General features: G+C 34.3%; 1 protein-coding gene across 4 annotated transcripts; it reads left to right on the forward strand.

Annotated features, from left to right (window-relative positions):
* Positions 1-34: 34 nt before the first annotated feature.
* Positions 35-20,756, forward strand: wwk (anoctamin 8 white walker). Of its 4 annotated transcripts, none has more exons than XM_018516192.1 (16): positions 35-334; positions 8,328-8,413; positions 10,464-10,624; positions 10,729-11,005; positions 11,127-11,315; positions 11,921-12,106; positions 12,344-12,496; positions 12,834-12,969; positions 13,430-13,485; positions 14,378-14,452; positions 14,515-14,832; positions 16,215-16,412; positions 17,147-17,438; positions 18,041-18,346; positions 18,952-19,222; positions 19,653-20,756. In XM_018516192.1, exons 1-16 carry the CDS (start codon positions 103-105, stop codon positions 20,254-20,256), a joined length of 3,540 nt encoding a protein of 1,179 aa, XP_018371694.1. In that variant the 5' UTR covers positions 35-102; the 3' UTR covers positions 20,257-20,756. The 4 variants fall into 4 exon arrangements, with proteins under 4 accessions (XP_018371694.1, XP_018371695.1, XP_018371696.1 ...); XM_018516193.1 differs by having other exon boundaries at positions 18,955-19,222; XM_018516194.1 differs by having other exon boundaries at positions 14,515-14,787.
* Positions 20,757-22,681: the final 1,925 nt, after the last annotated feature.

Consider the following 22,681-nt stretch of genomic DNA (forward strand, 5'->3'; position numbering starts at 1 on the left):
GGAGAGGGCGGACGAGAACGACGTAGTGAGAGAAGTCACAGTCCAGTTGAGGCGCAAGAGTCCTCCGGCTAAGGACTACGGTCCCTGGCAGTCCGGGACATTATGCCAGGCGGCGAGGGGTCCCCGATCAATCTCCTCGACCACCATCATCGCGCGTCGACTGCCGCCACCACGTCCACGACGAACGAGTGCGCGAACGGCGACGATGTTAGGACCGCGTCATCGGCGACTAGCACCGGCACGACCTTCACCAGCGCGATGACGAGCGCCCTAGCGGGCGACGGTCTCCGTCGCAGAAAGGTCATACACGCGGCCCGAGAGACCCTCGATAAGGGTGAGTCAGGAGCCACTTCTTCGTCCCTTCGCGATATCATCATCACTTACGAAACCTCGCGCAACCATTCATCGCTGCGGATACCTAGCCCCGAATTCCTTTTGACTTTCTGGTGCACGGATATCAGGATCGATCTTCCTTCCCCATAATGCAGCCTGATAAGTGGAACATTCTCCGATCCGTTCCTGGCCTCCTTCCTGGTTTAATGAAGTAACCGTAGAAAAGTAAACCAATGTACTAATATCCAAGTAGAACAACAAATCACGGTAATGTCAAAATAAATCGTAAATTGAAAAGTGACTTTTTAGTGATCGTTTTGGAGTTATTTTGATGTCACGATGGTTCGAGTTCTACTTATACCGATTTACAAGTTATGATACCATATCTCTCGATCGCGTATGCGTGTCGCATTCAATATTGCAATCAGGTTAAGAGATTGATATCATAGGATGCAAATTTAAATCCTACGGATCGAATCGCTTGCTGCATTGAATTTATTATTAATCTCTCCTATAAAAGTACCCAGACATTTCAGAATACAAACGTTTTTATGTGTATATTAATATTCATTGTACGTATCCTAATTTGACTCATACGTTGACGTAGCGTCAATTATTAACGTTAATTATTAAGCAACACGTAAACATACATTCGTGCGATTACTTTCACATCTTTGCGTTTTAATGGTTTCATGGATATATGTATTTAGTATGCTAGATTCATTTTATTGATGTATCTGCGAACATGACGAGACTCATAAATAATACATAAATTTTTGGGAGAGATAAATTCATGCGGTTTCTGGCGGTACAACAAAATGACATCCCGTTCAATTTACGATGATAAATATCTTTAAAAAAAAAACATGTTTTATGTTATGTTGATTCCTTTTGATGACCTCGATGTTTCTAGACCGCCATGTTGCAGTTGCATTTTCGAAATGGTTGCTGTTATGGCATTTATGCGGGTTGATGTAAATATATAGCAGATACATCGAGATCCTTTCGCGTGATAAAACATGAAATAGGAATTATTTCATGTTTAATCGATAGCATCTTCTTCCCAATACATAACATACCTGTCACGAATTTCCTGTTATGCATTACACGTGTATGACGGTAAATCAATGTCAAATGTAAAATTGTTATACTTTTTTTCGTTCCTTTCAAAATTATAACAAAAATAAGACAAATCTCTCTCTAAAACATGTCATAAATTTATAAAATGGACGCTTGCGTGTTTGATAATAAGTTTCATACAGTAATATAATATATATTACTATTAAAATATATTACTATTAATAAATCATTAAATAGGAGAAAGAGAATAATGAATTAATTATTATTAATAATAATAAGAGAAATAATTATTACTTCCTTCTTCGCTATGTAATAAATAATAACAGAAATAAATTAAAAATATTTTAATCAAGAACAAATTGAAAAATATTTTCTTAAAATGGTGGAAGACTTCGTAATATAAGATTTTTAAGTATTTCATAAACAATTGACTTATCTAATATGGAAGGTCAGTCTTGTATTATAAACATAGTTGCAATTCACGAAATGCTGCACTTCTGTGGCCAAGTCTCACTTCTATGCCTTGCCCGTTTTAACATTCGATATACTTTATGCGCGCACCGGAGTTACGTAAGAATCCTTCGCACGTGGGCTGAATGCATTATGTGTTATATGTACCTATATGTGTTTAATAAAAATAGTTCACTAGATAATATCTACAAAACAATTGATACATGTAATTTAATTATAATATAATATTAATAAAATTTGAAACTTCAAACGAAATATATTTGATAAAAAAAATTATTAACGTTTAAATAATTAAATTTTTAGTTTACATAGAAATAATTTCGGAAATTGCGTGCAAAGCAAAAAGAAATTGTGATGTCAAATTGGATAAACGTAAAAACACCAATTCTTCAACTTACATAACGAATTGTTTTTGCGTTTTTTTTTATTTTTTGTATGTAGTACTCTCTAAATCTGAATCAGTGGATAATCACTGATATCAGTGCCAAGTATGCCACTGGCAATCAGTGAATTAAATGTGAGATTCCTAATCCAGCTAATCGTTATTATGTGATCTAACTAACCTTATTTTAGTGCTTAAATTTAATAATTATTGTATTGAAAGATCGAAATTAACATGCAAAAATATCAGTATTTTAGTTATATAATGCTCAAACATTCTTCCTTTTTTAAACTTCACTGATTATCAGTGCCAAGTATGTCATTGGATAATTAGTGACTATCTATTGATTCAGATTTAGAGAGTAAAGATGTCTCGGATATCTATTTATAAACATTTACGAATATCTTTAAGCAAATTTAATTATATTACAGAAATTAAATTTGCTTAAAAAAATTCTCTGTCTCTGAAAATATTTACGTTGGCATTGAAAACATTTACAATATCACATCTTGGATACGGTAAATGTCAAAGTTACGTAACATACAATTTTACAATAAAGATCATTAATTTAGCTACCACGAAATTTTCAACTTTATCAAAGAACGTTTTATTAACAAATTTGATTAGCACGAAATTCACATGAGACTAACTCGGCACCAACTCGAAAACAACGTTAACCCGAATTCATTTGGCGCGAAATTTGCCTAATGTAAAAGGATGAATTATATTCTGCCTAGTTTTATATACATATTTTTTAATTTTTTTAATATTATTTAATTTAAATATATCAATCTTAAACTTAAATCTCGGTTTAATTAATTCCAATTCAAAGGAAAATTTTAGATGGAATAAATTTCTATACTGCGTTCTTCGAGTTGTCTAATTTCGGATATTTTAAAAGGAGACAACTCTGGCAATGACAAAGTTAAAAAAGTTTAAAGAATCGCCGGGGTTCTTAGAAAGTCCAACTCTCAAAAGACATAAAGCGAAGAAGAACGCTTACCATTTGTTAAGCTGGTCCCAATCTGCTGCTTAAATACGGCTACTCGACCTGTTTTTGTGCCACATCACAATTGCGCATTGGACCGAATGATGTGACACACTGTGTATTACTTGCATTGTGTATTATCAACTGATTGCCGATTTGAAACAATGTATGTCGGTTTCAAATGACGAAACGGTGTCACGACTTCAATGTAAATTTCAGTGAATATAGTTTTCGTTTGATATCCGCGATTACAAAGATGGATGAAAATGTCATTATTCGAGAGATGCGTTACTTTTTTGTTTACCTATAAATGATTATCTAACGAATTCTTTCATATCAATTTTTTTCACAAGTTTAATTGAGATCTGTATTATATAAGATCCTATTTCTTAACTTTTCTTAAACTTATACATTTTTTTTCGATGTTATAAATTTCTTCTTGCTATTCTGAAAAACTTCATGAAAGAGGAAATTTCTGATGTCTATCAGACAACTAAGTTGAATCATCCCTAGCCGTAAAAGAAGTAAAGAAGAAGTTTATATAGCGCATATTCCGTTGAAGTATACGATAACTACACCGTTAAGAATATTGCAAAAAGAATTTATAGCTCGTATAATATATTTTGAATAAGAAAATTATAATATATACCGTAATGTATACTTTTATTTGGCTTCATTAGTTATAATATGATACGATCGTAAAATGCTTTAATGCAAAATGATATTAATACGGTTTGATAGAGAGATACACTTCTTTCGCGTTTTTTCTTGGAAAAACTTTAATTAAAGTCTCGTCACTTTGATAAAATCACGTTATATAATTATTGCATTAATATTTCATTATAAAAAATTTTATGACATTTTAAATTGACTTCATTTTGCATTCTAATTTCTTTACATCAAATCTTTATATAATATTAACTATTTTTGCTTTAATAAAAACCTTATTTTATTTTTTAACGAAGAGAAAAACGTGCAAAACAAGCCAAATGCAGATGGAACGTAATGAATTTAATACAAAATTAAAAGAGCTAATATGAAGAACATATGATTCTACTTAGATTATTTGTAATTTTTCTAAAAAAAAGATTTTAACTTTTAAATTTAAAATATATGTATAAAAATTAAGGATAAAATTTTTAATATGAAGATTTATGGATATTCAAGGTGATTTTAATATAAGAACGGTAACTAGGTTAACTATCTAATACGATAGAGTGAAAAGAAGAGAAAAATATCTAAAGATAATTCTATTCTTCTCATACGTTTTAACATAATTCTATTGCAACTATTTGCAAAGCTTTTTCCTCAAGAAAGCGCAACATGAAAAAGCTTTCATAGTTTTATAGATGCACTGGCGCCTTCAAGTCTTTCACTGTTCGATGTCATCGGACTGCAAGTGTAAACAAAGTGCATTGACCTCATTCTGGGTATACCAAGTCGATGAAGCATGACTACTCGAGTAAAAAAGTATTTGTGTGGCACACAAATGGTTATTTGTAGGGGTGCTTCGTTGACTTCAAGAATAGAAGACTTGCCTGTGATATACTTGCAAAAAATATAAAATTTATTAAAGATTTTAATAAGTAAGAAGATAATTAAAAATGTTATTTGGATTAAAAAATACAAACGAAATTGATCTCAATCAACGCTAGTAATAGTTTCCTGTTAATTTTTCTCGGAAGGATTATACTGTGCAAAAATATACCTGTACATCGCGTAAATTAAAGACAAACAATCTTCCGACGATTTCGTGCAATTATAAATGAAATGTATGACGGCACAAATTGCGGAAAAATGTTGACATATTGTCTCATCGCAGTATCTAGCAGCATGTCTCCCATTGTTTTATAAGTGAGAATTAAAAGAGAATCTCTCTCTAATGTGATAAAAAAAAATTTATAGATGATAAAAAACAATGATTTTGAAATATTTTGTATTTTAGTAACTAAATTTAAAATTCTATTAGCTACTTGAAAATATAATATTACATTTACGTTTCCTAATTTTGTAGAAATATTTAAATTTCATCAAATTAAAAAAATAAAAAATAAAATAGATTAATATATTTTTTACTAAAGAGGGATGTATGTTCTAGTTTTAGTCTAAACAAGAAATCAATAAATAGTATATATAGTATAAATATAAAAAAATGTGAGAAAGAGATTTTTATCAAATATAAAAAGAGTTTATATATGTAATATATATTGTAAAATATATATATGTATTAATAAAATCTAAATTTTAAAATTTACATGTCTCACATAATTGCTGCGTAAAATAATATTTTCTCTAAATATGTGGTGTCTGTGATGCGTGCATTAATAATGTTAAACGATGTCCTTAACGGAAAGGCGCGATTTCTCGTTTGAGGTAGTCATATCCGTAATTTCCGCGTTTTGTGCAGCACCGTCCGTAGACGAGATGTAGATAGCGTGCACCCTGTGCGAAAGTATAGATATATATATCTGTACGTACGCTGTGACGTAAGAGGGATTCTCTCTCCGTTTTCATCCCCTACTGAAATGAGATGCAGTGGTTTAGGTATAGCATTTCAGCAACGGTTCATCCAAAGGGATTCGGAATGGGGATCTTCCGAGGCAGCTTAACCACGGCGTATATTCTATAGACCTCAGAGGTGCAAATTTCTGACCTCATGGCTTGCTAGTTATTAATTATTTAAATAGTTTCCGCGCGAACGCGTGCGGTTGAGGCGCATCGAAGCATTAATAATTAAGAGAGTAATAAAACTGACAGAATGTATTAATTTATTTCTTGTGCGAAACATTTTACTTATTAAAAAATATACCATACATATATAATTTATTTGTGAAAAATAAAAATGTTTCGTGAATAATTTCTTCTTTCGCATTACATAATATTTCGTATTACATAACGTGTTTCGAGAATCTCTCTCTCTCTCAAGATATTTTGAATAAACTGAATAGTTTTAAGGTTTATAAAGGGACGAGAAAAACCAATATTTGCACATGAATTATCTCGTCATAGTGTAAGAAGAATCAATATTTGCGCTTAAATTATTATGTCATACGCTAAATTCTCTTTTTTTGATCTATCTAACTTTAACATGCTGTTTTTTTAATTACATACAAGAATATGTAGATATAAAAAATAAAGAAATGAAAATGATCCTATAAAGAGATCTCTTATATGAAATACTGTAACCTAATTGCTTTGATAATATCGCACGTGGAATATTGCACGTGGAAATCGCGAAAATCATAATTCAAATTATATTCCTGCTCTGTGAGATAACAGGGTACAAAATACTGAATAACTCAGGTATGCGCTTGCATTAGCAATCCTTCTGGCTTGACTACTGTTGGAACTTTGCCATCATTTACACTACATTGTCTCTACATTATTGGGGAAGTTCCAAAAATAATAACTTTGTAGAAACAACAATTTAACGTTTATATTCACTATTACAGTATTGCTCGTTATAAAATCGCAATTTTGAAAAAGAATCCTCGTATATATACAAGAAATTTAATAAAAATAATTGGAAGGTAAATTATATATATATATATATATTACTATTTTATACATTTTATGCAAAACTCTGTATATTATTTATTTAATTTTAAAGTACTTTATTTAATAATTCTTTGAAATTGTAGACAATTGATTATTTCTTCGTATCGTACGGTTATAGTATAACTTAATTAATTGAACAATAATAAAAATTTCTAATTATTTAGATAAAAAATAAGACAAATGGAAACTGAGCAATTAAGTGTCTAATTTTATATAAAAGTTTGTAAAAGATCACAAATATTTCATCTTTTCCTATAAAAACCTGGTTCTTGCATACTCGAAATTTACTGACGTTTAACGACAGTATATCCCGATGAGAGCTTTAAAGTTTTGCGGTTGACATAGATGGATGTCCTTCTTCACGCCTACACTAGATACCTTCGACTCCGCTCAAAGTAATCGCACATACTTTATCTTGTCGAGGAATTTTTAGTCATTACACGTTTTCGTGTATACGAGATTAATGGCGCATCCTTTGCGCGGCGTATAATTTACTGCCTGGTTTTCGTTACACGTGTCCGGAGAAACCGATTCTTACCACATCAATTGACTTTAACCGTAGTTTAATTGTTTCTCTGTCCCTTTCTGCAAACAAGAGAGACAATCAAACTACGACGTTAACTGACGTCAGTTACTCTTTACAAAGTATACACAATCGAAATATGTGCGTCATAACGAATACTATCATTAAGTTATCCAAATAATAGACTAAATATCTAAAACTACATTTTTTCTTCCATATATTATATAAATTGTATTTGTTCTATGTAAAAAATAGCTATAAATTATCACCTTTTTTTCCATAGCAACATATATAGTTTATTAAAAAACATAACAAAGGAGAAAGTGCTAATGATAAAAGTCTAAATTTATATTTATAGTACTTGAGAACTTTACACGAAGAAAAAGGAATCGATGCCCTCTTTTCCATTAGAAATATGCACGCGATCGCGATTATTATTGTAACAATTTGTAAAATTTTCAACACAGAAACATACAGATGATCTATATAAGGAATCGTCGTTTAATGTTGCAATATGCATAAATTTATTTTCTCGAGTAAAGTCGAGGTTCCATCTAAATAATTTGAAAATCGATTTAAAAAAAGGATAGACACCCACATGAAGCTAAAGCGACACATGCAGATTGAAAAGAGAATCGATAAACGAAGTTACACACGTGTCATGTCAATAAATAATCGAGAATAAAATTAAATTTTGCAGAAACTGCACGTATACCGAGACTTGAAACTTTCATTCATTCCTAAGTCTTAATTTTTAGTTAGTAAGCATGGTGGAAGTATATAAGGTGAAACAATACGCATAATGGCGGTAGCAATACTGGAAATACTGGCAATAGATCAAATATGTCCGAATATGCACTTTCCTACTGCGCATCCATCAGATTGCTTCACCTTATATATTTCCACCATGAGTTTAAGCATGATATGAATTAACGATATGTCTAACATAAATTTAACGATCTCATTGGTTATAAATATGTCTTTGTTTATAGCATCCCGTCTTTTAAGACGAAAAATACCATGTACAGGCCATTTAATGACCCCCCGCCGCCTATGGATACAAAAGGTTCCTACTCAGGTATGTACTTGAAGTATTTCTAAATTAAATAGAAAGTCGAAAGTTATTTTTATGGATATAAAAGATAAGGAAGGATAAAACTGTTAAATATTCGCTCAACGTCGTGGATAATTCGATTTCGCGAACGGAAGTCTCAACGAAAATTCGTATCTTTCAGTCGACATCACACCAGCATAACAATGTAAAACTTCATAACTTGTTGGTTGAAAGTAATACTTAGATTAAATAATTTAATAAAGGTGTTCTTGTGAATATTATGAAACTTGACTTGAAATATTATTTGACATCAAATTTAGCGAAATATTAGTTAGCAAACGCTTTGCTGCACATAATACTTTAATTTCGATTATTTCAGAAATTTACAAATTTCGTCCAATTAGACTCGAAATATATATTATGTCAATGTCATAGTAATTTTGATGTAACAAGAGTGTTTATACAGATCAATTACTTCGAACATTAAAAGAACGAGCTATACTCCACGTTCCATCGATCATTCTATATGAGTTTAATGCGCGAATACTTTATACTGAAAGACAATGTTAGTTCTGGTAATGCAATATCGGTTGTATAATATCCTTTTAACACTTGACTGCCGTGGTCACAGCAACAACGTTAGTGTCTGTGTGATGCCATTAGCGATAGGTACTCAAGTATGTCTATTTCTTCTTCATGTACGTGACTATCTTCATCAATCATTCTATACAGCGTGGTTGGACAATATCACTGTGATAATCTAATCTGATAAAAGAAACACATTGACTCATATAACTAACAAAAATACTAAGCCTGAATTTTATTCTTCAATTCATTTCCTTTAAATTGGATCATCGAATTAAACACTCTGTAATAATATCGATCATATACGTAACCAAGCTATTAGTGGATACCGAATAACTTTACGTGTATTGCGATGTTTACTCTTTCAAGCTATAACATTGTTGATTCTGTACCATTTTGTTTGTTCTTTTACTAGTTCATCTTGAATTGCGAATTCGATTTTTGTCGTGTTAGCACAATGTAAAGTGAATTTATCTTGAATATGTTAGTTTATAAAATATTGATCACTTATAACGATTTTAACCATCTAGTAAACAAAAATGAACTAAAATGTGGATTGAAGTTTTATTTATCCAAATGCGTATTTCAAATAGCGAAAACTTTTTTTCAATTGGATTCAATTAGATTCGATTGAATGCAATTGGATTGAAAAGCTGCATTTTCTATTCAGAATTTTGAATTGAGCAAATTTATAGAAAAAAAAAGAGAAAGGAAGAAAGGAAATTATTGATACAATATTATTAAAATGTATTGTAATAAATAGTAAATCAAGAATAATGATATAAGTATTTTCTTGTGTAATGCAGGATTAATCAGCATATATATAGGATTATTTAGTTATATGTATGTATATTTAACTATTATTTCCCTAAATATAATGTCGATTTTATTTTACTCGCAATGGTCTCTACATCTAATCTTAACGCTCGAGAATCGAGGATAAGTTGGCTGAAATCCAACTGGTATAGCGCTTGGTATTGCCAATTCGCGTACAACGATACTCTGATAATACTGCTGACCTAGTAATGCACGTAACTACTTGATCACAGCACTAAACTTACGAGTGTTTTTTTCGGTCGTGTTGGAAATCATCAATATTTCACGAGACAACATGTAAGACCATTGAACTATTCCTCTGGGAGCGTATTGAATGGATTTATGGTAGTCTAATAAACTTGATGCTCTTTCAAAACTTTTTCTTTGCAATCTTTAACAATTACCAGTATAGACGTAGAATAAAAACTACTTTTTACATTTGTACGAATTATTTTTATAAAATGTCGTATTTAAATTGTTTTTAATTTATTATTATATATTTGCATTAAAAATATATCGATACATATCTATATGTATATAGATCTATCTATACATAGATAGATAAAGAGTCTATACATAGATAGATAAATTATATAGAAAAGTAGACGTTGTAAATTTAATCACATATTGTCACGTAAACTACACAAGAAGCTCAATAATTTGACTTTTTTAGGAATGCGACGTAGTCATGATGTTCCCCAATGGGGCAAACGACGAGACCTTGATGTGGCTTTTAGGTCGGCTCCGGGCTGGAACCCCGGGGCTAGTAGTTCACGTGCGACATCACGCCTCGTCGGACAGTTACGGGTTTTACATTACGGCACCATTTAGCGTGTAAGCATCCAATTCTCGATAGATTAAAAGGCATACTTTGAGAAATCAAGTGTGCAATGCACGATTAAGAACAGCCGCATAGATATAACTTCATCGGCTCACAGTCTGCTCAAGGCCGCCGAGGAGGTGCATCTTCCAAAGTCCCTTAGGCAGGAATTCGGCGGAGGATTCAAGGAGTTCGTCGGCTCCGAGGCCAACTGCTTCGAGGGGAGCGATGACGAGGTCCGATTCTTCACTACCCAGGAAAGGCAGTCCCTAGTACTGCACTTACTAAACACTCTGAGGGCCGGTCCTCAAGATCTCCATAGTCTAGCCGGTCTTAAGATGGTGGAGGGTCAAGCAATTATCCCAAAGTGCATTTCATCCGGTATTATTTCTCAGGTGCGATATGCGTATATTGGTTTTGTCATACCAGGTTCACACCTCCTTCGATGAAATAAAATTCCTTGAATCTTGTCTCATCAAAGGGAAGATTGTGTGACACGATATGTGCTTTCGTTAGGTCTTCCCTCTTCACGAATTACCCGCGTTAGAGAAACTGCAACGGAGCTGGGTCCGCGCGTTCCTCAGCCCCCAACCGTTGGACGATATTTGTAAATATTTCGGGGTGAAAATCACCATGTACTTTGCCTGGCTCGGCCACTACACCACCGCTTTGATCGTTCCAGCTGCAGTGGGTGTCATATATTGGGTATGTATATATATCTCATATATCATTATGATTTAAATAACGAATGAAACAAGTATGTAATCCTATTTATTCAATAAACGAAATAAAACGAAACGTAGTGGCAAATTTAGATTTAAAGTAAACTAATTTTCAGACAACAGAATGATGTGAAATTCAAGCAAAATACAAGTAAAAACAAGTAAATTAAAATAAAAATAGTTTTGTAGCTTCTCAAGAAAATAAATCAAATATAAGTAAATTGTCTATGTAAGCCCCCGCGGTTATTAATGCCTAAATAATACATTTAATCATTTGAATTTATAAGACAATAAGAATTCGCAAATAATTGGAGTGTACTTACCAACGAAGTTAACTGCAAACGTTTCAACTCTGGATTTAAGTACAATTGCATAGCAGTTTATATTTGATTTTTGCATTAAAGAGGATTCAAATCCAGAATAAAAACGTTTACAGTTAACTTCTTTGGAAGTACATTCTGGCAAATTATATCTTATCGCCTTATAAATATATTATTATACTTGCGCACTAATAAATAATCGCGAAGGTTCATAGAGGCAATTTACTTATATTAAAAAATAAGTAACATTCAGATCTCGTCTGTTTAGGTCGGCATCATCGGCAGGAACCAAGCGGTGGAGGACGTGGCGTATGTTCTGTTTTCGGTGTTCAACGTGATATGGGCTACCGTATACCTGGAGACATGGAAAAGAAGGGGCGCGGAATTGGCGTACAGGTGGGGCACTTTGGATCAGAGGGACGATTTATTGGTCGAGCCTAGACCTCTGTTTACAGTAAGAACCTTTCGAACATTTTTAAGCCTTAGCACTCCGATGTCGGCATGGATGCCGTAGTGTGCTACTCCAGCGTCTACACCTGCACAGCGCTATGAGACTAGAACATGCTTTTGCTACGCCGTACAATTGAAAATATAGGCAATACTGCGAGGAATTTTTGACAAATAAAAGTCCATTTGTAAAACCTGTTCGAAATTTGATCAGTTCAATTAATTCAGCCGTAACTGTGTTTAGGGAACTCTGGAGGTTTCACCAGTGACGGGTAGGATGGAACCGACGTATCCTAGGTGGCGAAGAAATATGTTTCGATACTTCGTGAGCGTGCCTATCATTGCGATCTGTTTACTCTTCGTCTTCATCGTTATGATTCTGAGTTTTCAGATACAGGTACGTATAAATACATTGCATAGTTATTAATAATTAATCGTAAAAAGACTTTAATTGATTATCGAGGGGAATGATTATATTAAAATTTTTTAAAGACTTATTACATAATAAGATAAAGAATTTTATTATTTGAAAACAGAAAAGCGACAATGTACTTTTATTTAAATTGTTATTTAAATTGTAAAATTTATAAATCCAAATATGTAGTTTTCTGTCACTTGGGCTTAAATTGTATATGTATTATACACAAATTTAATTTATTTGTATTTAAAAAAAGAAAGCTGAAGAATTGATACAAAATTTATGCTATAAACTTTTCGACTTGTTTGACTTACAGGATTGGTGGGACGCACATCTCGAATCAGGAGGCTATGGATTCTGGCTAAGTTACGTGCCAAAGGTGTTGCTCGCAATAGTGATCGCATTAATGGATGAAGCGTACTTCAAAGTCGCGGTGTGGTTAAACGATTTGGGTATGTGTTCCAATAATAATCGAGTCCCTATACTTTACACTATTTTCCTCCATCTTTCTTTTCCTCCCTCCTTCTCTCTCTCTCTCTCTCTCTCTCTCTCTCTCTCTTCCTCTCTCTCTTTTGACATAATCGTATCTCCGTGCGACTCAAAATACGAACAATTGCCATTTGCCGACTTTTTCGCATCGATATATGTATTCTACGGTACACTATGCACGTCTAGTTCAAAAGCATAGCATATACTTTCGATAATTTTTCCACAGCTTAGCTTCTTCTAGAGACTAATTAAAAGATTATGTAACGAGACCATCATACATTTACATGAAAGATTGTTGTTCTGTTTTTTTTTTATGTGATTAAACCCGTGACATATTATAGATACAGTTTCGCTATCATTTAAATTCTGGAGAGCGTTCATGTACGGTAGATAGTATTTGTGATTTTTGTGTGTTGGACGCAGAAAACTATCGACTAGACACCGAGTACGAGAATCATCTGATCTACAAAGTGGCACTGGTAATAAGAAGAACTCTCCATTTTCAACGAATAGAATATCAATGTTGTGTTAAACGTACACATGTCCTCCTCTAATTAAATACGATAAATAATATTAAATAAATACAAAATTTATCATTTTTCCTCTTGTCACAAATATATTTTTCGACAGTATTAAATAAAATCGAAGTGAAAAAAAAATTTATTAATTAGCTATCTATGATAGAAAACATTATGTAATTATAAGTATTATAATTTGTATATAAATCTCTTGATGACCTATTATTTTAATTGTTTTGCAGTTAATTGTTTAATCGAGAATTAATTTTGCATTGATTCTTGAAATCAAATGTAAATATATATATTATATTCAAAGGAATTTAATAGTGCTTCAATGAACTATGGCATAATTGCTACAATCACTTTTTTATTCATTATATCACAATTCATTGGATACATTATACATTATACAACATTATAAAAATTAGATTTCTAAAATACTTGTTCACTTATAAAATTTTTTATAACTAAAAATAAAAATAATTTCATTGCTCAGATTAAGCTAATTTGATACATTAATCTGCGATTGTGGCAAATAAACATACAAATAAATTAAATAAAAATTAACTCGATATCTGAAAAAAGTTATCGTACATTAGAAGTGGACATTTTGAGAAATACAATGTAGACTTTAAGCTTTTTGTTTTAAAGCAGAAGTGCCTGCTCTGGCTGTCTCTGTCGCTGCATGAACATTCTTTTTGCAAAAGAACACTTTTTTGCTTACGCTTAAAATAATCTTATACATATCACAAGCCTTCGTAACCGCTCTTTTATGTGCATTTTGTACATATAATGTATGTGTTAACGCCACCGCGATTTCCAGATAATCTGCAACGACTATCCCATATTTCAGTTTCAGTTTGTAAACTCCTTCCTATCGCTGTTTTACATCGCCTTCTATCTTCAAGATCAAGAGAGACTCAAAGAGGTGAGGATTCAACTTTCCTGTAATACGTTATAACCATATGAAAACATAAATTTCCGTTTTAGCAATTGGCGGCTCTACTCATAGCTCGTCAAGTGATCGGCAATCTGAAGGAATCCGCGGTGCCATACCTCATCGAGCAACTACGATTGGCGCGGCTGAGCTTCGAACTGTTCGGGGCCTTGAGTCCTAGCGAGGCGCGGCCACCCCCTGGCCAAGAGGGTGAAGAGGTACAAGGTGGTAAGGACACCGAGGAGAAGGACGAACGACCTGACAGCGGCAAAACGAAGCAACCGCGAAACGTCAGCCAGGCAGAATTGGAGAGTTCCCTCTACAGAGTAGGGCATCCCACTAATTCTCTACTTAGTGACGTTACGTTCAAGGTTTGGTCTAGATTTAGCCAATAGATCTTTCGTTTTTCTGGGAACACTACACCGCACACGCATATCGACCTTCGAACCACTCGCAATCGAAAACTTAACGTATATAGATATATAAAAATAAGGAAGGCTTATCAAGCATCTCTCTATCAAGATTATGCTTAATAGATGTTTCAGCCGCCCCGTCAAGGTCTCCTTGAGTTTCGAGGGTGTTATATAAAACTGCGAGTGAATCGAACGCGTCGTATCGTAAATCGACCCATTTATCTCGCCTAAGACCTTTCTGTCCGTTCTTTTCAGACTGCACTCTTCGCATTCTATATTGCATGATGACTGAACCAAACTATTAATAGCAATATCAATGTCACATTGCGTTTGTAGATCGTTTCTTTTTGCAGAATTTTAATGATTTTTATCCCGTTTCACACCCATTCCATCGACGACGCACAGGTATCGACCAGGAAGGTAATATCACATTCGTCCTTTAAAGATCAATCCTTTCTGTCACAAACAATCGCGATTTTTCTTAAAAATGCAAAATGTATAGTATAAGTTTAATAATTGAATTATTTTTTAAATGCATTGTTGTAACGATTATTAATCGATCAAAATATTACTTTTTTATGTAAACTCTAATTTTATTAAATATTTATACATTAATAAAAAATAATAACGATTTTATATTGTTCCGAATTACAAAAGTTATAAAAAGATCTATTCAGCTCCAAGTATTAACTTTTTAAATAAAATATTTGCTAATACATCTTTCAATACATATTTTTTAAGTGATGCAGAGTGACCGAAAGGAACAGAGCTCTATGGTTTATCACGCAGAGCCCATGCATCCTCGTGTTCTCAACTTGTATTTTACCAAAGTTTAATTTTCTTTAATGTGTGCACGTGGATTCACGCCCAAAATACGATAAGTCAAAGTGTTTCCATTATTCAAAGACAAAACTAAATATATACATATAGATGTATTTTGTTAGCATCATACTATTTATTATATGTTATTATAAATAGACATTTTTATGTTGTTATATTTTAAATAAACTTGCATTATTTATTTTACTGCCAAATATTGACAATTCATAAACAATATATTTAAACAATATATACAACAGAACTAACAAATCTTATCTTTTTAGCATTATAGATATTAATATATATAAATAGGCAGAGTCTTTATATTTATATAAAATAAACAATAAAATAACTACTTTTTCTATATATAGCGGAGTAAAAGCTCTCACCAAGAAATATACTACATTTTATATAATTTTATATATTTATGTAATTTATAATAAATAACTTGTAAAAAATATATATAATAATCACGAAAATATGTTGCCTAAGCCTAATAAATAATGATTTTCAATTTGCAGTATGACGGAGCATTTTCAGAGCACTTGGAAATGTTATCGCAACTGGGATACGTCTGTCTCTTCTCGTCCGCATTTCCATTAGCTGCGATGGCCGCTTTACTTGGGAATTTGCTGGAATTACGCGGCGACGCGTTCAAACTATGTTTTGTGCTTCAACGACCTTTCGGGCGTAGGGTCTCGAATATCGGTACATGGCAAGTAAGTGAAGAACGATTTTCGAAAGTTCATAATATACACAAATGTAAATTTGAGAATAAATTTAGCTAGCAAAATAGTTAGAAAAGAATTTCAATAAATATTTATCACACATCTGATTTTACCTTATCTAATTTAATCTGATTTTACCATATCTGATTTAATCTTATATTTATATTTAAGTTGTATCAGTTGCCTTTACAAGTGCTCAAAGTATTCATTTTAGGCTCTCTAGTGGAAGCTCTCATAATATCGTAAGTGATTTCTATTAAAAAGTCTTTATCGTGGTTATCAAAACAAAAATAATTTATCGTCAATTTTTTTAATGAAATGCTTAAGAAAGATTATCAAATATACAATTAAAAAAGAAAGAAATTTATAGAATCTCTTTGATTTTGAATTGATATAGAATGATTCATATATTTTCATTGATACACTCTTGTATTGATATGTTTGTACAGTTTATCGATGGTTTTTTTTTCCAAAAAATACAATCTTTTTTTAACATAAAAAATATTAATGTTATTATATTTATTAATGCATAATATACATTCTTGTAAGTTGTAAGGGATTAAACGATATATGTAGATATATGCAGAATAATCATAAATTGAAGTTAAAATTACATAGAATGAACTTCTCTTTATATCTTTGCATGTTAAATCCATCTACGAAGTCAGGAAACACATTGTAGATAAATATAGTTCAATCAATAATTAATTTTGGAACTTTGATAGAATGCCATGGAGGCAATGGGCTTGGTCGCTATTTTGGTAAACTGCGCTCTAATCGGATTGAGTGGGCAGGTGCAACGAATGTTTCCGGAGATGTCAGCAACGCAAACCATTTTACTAATCGTGGCATTGGAACACATCATGTTCGCTATTCGATTTGTGATTATTTGCGCGATTCCCGATATACCTCATTGGGTCGCCACTGAGATGGCTAAAGTGGAATTCTTAAGACGCGAGGCAGTTCGAAGGCTATCTTCGACTCCGTCACCGGAACAACAACCAACAACAGTGATAGGTACTTAATTCATCTTTATCCGATGCTCATCAATGTACACTACCTACCTATCACCTAACACATCAAAGCTATTTTATACATAGAAAGATTTTGTTGAAAGATCTAAAAATATTTAGTTATGTAGACACAAATCTGAAAATAATTGTGTTGGGCCACCAAAATAATTAGATAAAAAATTCAAACATGATGAACATGCTGCAAAAAGTTTTGATATACTAATAATCAGTTTGTTCTACATGATTATTTTAATGATCTAACAACATTATTTTCAGATCTATAGCTTGCTAAATTTTTAAATATTTTAACGAAACTTTCCGTATATGACTTCTTTGTGAAAATTAAAATATCTTCATACCCTAATTTTATCTTTCCTGATCCAGTGGCTTTTACTATCTGCTTTCTAAATTACTTGGAGTTGACTCTCACTCTAAAGAGCGATATTTCACTCTTCAAAGTGAGATTTATTCTAAAAGCTTCAGAGAGTGCCTATTCGGTATCCTGTTCGCGAATGATCTCCGCTCTAGCAGCACGAAAGTGTTAATCGCTTTGCCTGTCGCATTACATCCTTCTTCCTACCTTCTATTAATTTCGCTCGAACTCAGGGAGATTCGTGGTGAGTCCAGCAGACGGAGAAAGCGAAGAGCAGATGCTTTCCGATCGCGCCGCTTATGCGTCCAGTCGGGCGGACACTCCGACCCTGGCTTCGACCACCACCCACACGCCAAGTGGCCCGACAACGCCGAGTGCCGCGTCGGTGCCGAGGATCGCGGAAACACCACCTACGGCCGGAACCCCCGGCAGCGGTGGAAGCAGTAGCGAGACCAGTCCGTTCTTACCCGAGAGTAATTCCAACGTCACCCGGGACATTCGTAACACGCCGAGATGTTCCATACCCGGAGGCGAACGAGGTTTGGTTCATCAAATCGCGCATAAACTACGATCGATTTTATAGAAGAAAAATTTATGTAACGCTTAAATCTTAAATCATATAATAATTAACACGTTGTCTGTTACGATCAGATGGATTAAATTTTTTTTAATCCTTGTAAAAGTTAATGTCGTAAAATTTTGACATAAGTAGAAAGTTATTGTGTAATTTAATAATTCAATATTTCTTTTTACTTTTTACTTTATGATTTTCAGAGTCTTGTTTATTATTAGATAAATAGATAACAATGTAAAATAAAAAGTATGTCAACAAACAATTAATATTTTTCATGTTAAATTATATTACATAATATTTTATTATTATATGCCTATAATAATGAAAATTCTGTAACGTATAAGATATAACACAAACTTTTAAAACTAAACTACTCACTTCAGTTGTTGGAAAGATGTGAAATTGTTATAGATAGAAGTTTGTAGGTAAGACATAAAACCGCTAGGCAGACAACGTGTTAATCATGATCTTCCATCATGGTATTAATGTCTATCGCAAAAGCTCTGCATGGCAAACCGTGCGAAAAACTTCATCAAGCATAAATGGTCGCATTGACGAAAAGTTTCTTAGTAGGAAGACGCTCGAGGGAGTGGTTAAGCAACGAACCGGAAGCGTCCGGTACCAACGATCAATACAGCCATCATCTGACCATCGGACCACACGGCGGTGTCGATTGGGTACGTCGGTTAGGTTTAGAGCCAGGTGGACGAAAATCGAGTGATTCCGAAATTAGCGGTGCCGCTGCAGTGAGCGGACGGGAGGAGGAATTAACTTTGCACAGGTCAACCGATTGCATCGTCTCCAAAGAACTCGCTTCTTCCTCAGATAGCGATCTTCTCAGGTACACAAGGAATAAAATATATTCTATACAGCACAGATCATTTCAGCAATATTGCAGTAACATTGAGAACGTTGCAGCAATGTTGTTGCAAATTTCTGCGCTGTATGGGTACGTACTATGATTTTTCTCTGATTAAATACACTCCAATTATATGTCTATTTTATTGATAGATTTAAATATTTTCTTTATTCCTAATAATGAAAATATTTTTTTTTATGCATATTCTTTAATCGTTCAATGTTATTCCTTTTTTATTTTCTAAAACTTTTAAAGTGAATCGTATTCTGAAAAGTGAAATCTCACTCTTAAAAATTAAACTGAGTCACTCTTTTTCAAGACTGGCTCAATTTTCATTTTTTAATGTAAGATTCCACTCCAAAGAATTGAAAGAGTATATTTCGGTGCCAATACATTAGTTTCTTATTTAAAGATCGGCACCGCCCTGGGCGGTGGCTCATAGGAATCAGAAGTTCCGCTTTTCGCCTGAAAAGGAAAAGGAACGCGAGAAGGTGGAGAAGCAACAATACCACCAGCAGCAACAACAGCATCATCAGCGGGAAACTCGGGAAACCCGTGAAACTCGCGAAACCCGGGAAACCCGTGAACCCCGGGAAACCCGTGAACCCCGGGAAACCCGTGAACCCCGTGAAACTCGTGAAACGCACGATCATCGAGCGAGCGAGCGTCAGTCCTATCTCGCCGAAAAGGAGAAAGACTCGAGCGGGCTGTCGGATTCCAGCAAGACTATCTCGAGTCAAGAAGAGGAGAAGCCGACGAAGGAGGAACGGGAGGCGAAGAAGACGCGCGTGAAGCAGAGCCTGATGAAACGGGCGCGCTCGGTGGCGATCTTCTCGCTAAAGCTGAAGGAACGCCGCGCACGGGAGGCCGAGCTTAAGGCCAAGGAAGCTGAAAGGGAGGCCAGGTGGCAACAGCCGCAATCGTGCGTCGGCGGCGAGCTCTCGTGCATCCCCATAGAAAAGCTTATCTCCGTGGACGACATCGCGGCCATGGAAATGCGTCGGCCGAATCATTAGCCGCTTGACGACTCATCTTTCTCACACTTTTGTTTCCACGCTACGTAGAGAGCCGTTCGCGTACCGCGACACGCGGATTTCCGCAACCGACGCGACGCGCGACGGTGAGATCGCGTTCTCCGCGTATTGAATCGCGACGGAGAGGAAAAAAAAAAAAGATTCTGACGGGGCCGCGTGCAGGTACGCGTTACCGGACGAGAGAAAAAGGCGCACAATTTACGAATCATCGCAGACACAAGGATCCCATAGACGACATTTCGTAGACACTACTCCCGATATCGCTCCCTAGATCCAGGGCATCGAACCGCGATCTCCAGTTCGGTTCGGTTCCGGAACGGAGTGCGGCACACTTTTCAAGATTCTACACGGAAAAGGGAATCTGCTAATAGCTATCAAATGTTGAGTAAAATAATTTCATTCAATATTTGATAGCTATTACAGACTCTTTTTTTTTAGTGTATGCAAATAATGACCATGTTCTACGATAAGGACTGAAAAATCCTTAAGCCTATTCTACAATGTGCTCTTTGTCTCCTGTTTTTTGCTTTTTATTTATTGCTTTTTCTCCCTTTGCGACCGTTTTATCGACAATTGTATTTTTTGTTACGTGTTTCCTGTTTCTTCCGAAGTTCGTTAACTTTTATTTTGGGCGACAGAAAACGAAAACCAGAATAAGAGGCATAAAAACAAGATGTAAACAAATAGCAAAAAGCAAGAAACGGAAAACAAAAAGCACATTGTAGAATAGGCATTAAACACGGATTTTTTAAACGCGCAGTTTTGAACGACATCACGGCTAACAGTATGAAGCTTTAAACATGACTATCTTTTTTAAAGAGAAGGACAAATTTCGCTAATTTCACGGGAGATCGCAGAGTATTAATTTTTGAACAAAAAACAAATTTTACTGATTCCAAAAAAAAATCGATGCAATAATTTTATGAGCTGGAGAGCTTTACTACTAATTTTCTAATTTCTACTAATTTCTACTAATTTTAAGAATTCCTCAAACTCTAATTTTTGCAGAGATTTTAATTACAGATAGATTATCCTCGGAACACGCATTGGACAGCTAAAACTATAATTTACACGGCGTTGCATAAAATCCTTATTATAAATTTGATTTCCGAAACGCTTTAACGCGCAGTTCCGAAACCGAACGTATCCATTCCGATAATTTAAATTTCTCTTCGATTCGATGCTCTGCACATTCTCCTAGTCTATTATAGGTCGCTCGACATCGTAGATCGTTGAGCTCCAAACGTTCCGTTCGTACCGTCAGTATTCTACGCCGAAACAGAATTATCCTCGGCTGTGCTCCATAACGCGCGTGTAACGGAATCCTGATGACGCAGTCGGACCCGACGATTTCGTCGCGGAATAAAGAGATATATCGAAAAATCAACTGGAATATAGTCACGAAGATCCCTCTCAGAGAAGAATGTATAATGTATCCGGTTACACTCTCGCTGAATAGCGAGCCGCCGAGTCGGCGCGAAACTCAACGAAAAATTTTGAAGGAGGAAACTTTGTTGTTGTTGCGGTAATAAATTGTTAATTAATCTATAAAATTTTAGGCATTAATGGATTAAACAAACTTTTTGCTAAATAGATCTCTACGAAGGCATATCACATTGTCGAGACCATCCGCGTTGTCGCCGTCGCCTCTCAAGTTTCGTGTCTTCGTCCCCTAAAATCGGACATGATGTAATATGGATGCAGGATGAGTTCGCGGCCACGTGAAACTCACCGGCGATAAGAGATAATGAGTCAAAGACCGTCAGAGTGCATGGTACACGCGAAGCTCTTCGTCCAGACACGAATTAAAGGATCTAGCGGTCGTTTTTGTATATAGCGAAAAATGTTACGCAGAGATTGTAAAATCGGTTTCCATGGCCTAGCCTCATGTCCCCGTCCGCGGCTGAACTTTAGCGCAGAGTTGTTGAGTATTACACACGAATACATGTATACATACACACATACAAAATAAATACAGATACATGACATTTTATTACATTTACCGATTGTTAGCTTAGTATTTATTAACTATTAGATGCATCCACATTGAGCACTGTTGAGCAAACCGATAATCGCGTTGTACGTAGCGTACCCTTCGGCAAGTTGCGACACACAAGTGCATTAGATGCAAAATTGATAGATTAGCCGCTTTTCGTAAAGGCAGGTCGGAATAAATTCAGCCGGAAGCATCTGTGTTTGTTAGATGTTTTGTATAAAACAAGAGAATTGAGCCAATAAAATATTCTACAAAATACTAATCGCATTCTTCTTCTCTTTCTTCCAAAGATAAATGTATGTACTAAAAAACAGCACATCCCTGGCAAAAATGCAGAACTTTATAAAACGTTGACAACCGTTCGATGACGATTTTTTAAGAGTTTATACGTTTTCAAACTTTATAAGAACG

Source organism: Trachymyrmex cornetzi, unplaced genomic scaffold (assembly GCF_001594075.2).
Source record: "Trachymyrmex cornetzi isolate Tcor2-1 unplaced genomic scaffold, Tcor1.1 scaffold61, whole genome shotgun sequence".
Lineage (NCBI taxonomy): Eukaryota > Metazoa > Arthropoda > Insecta > Hymenoptera > Formicidae > Trachymyrmex > Trachymyrmex cornetzi.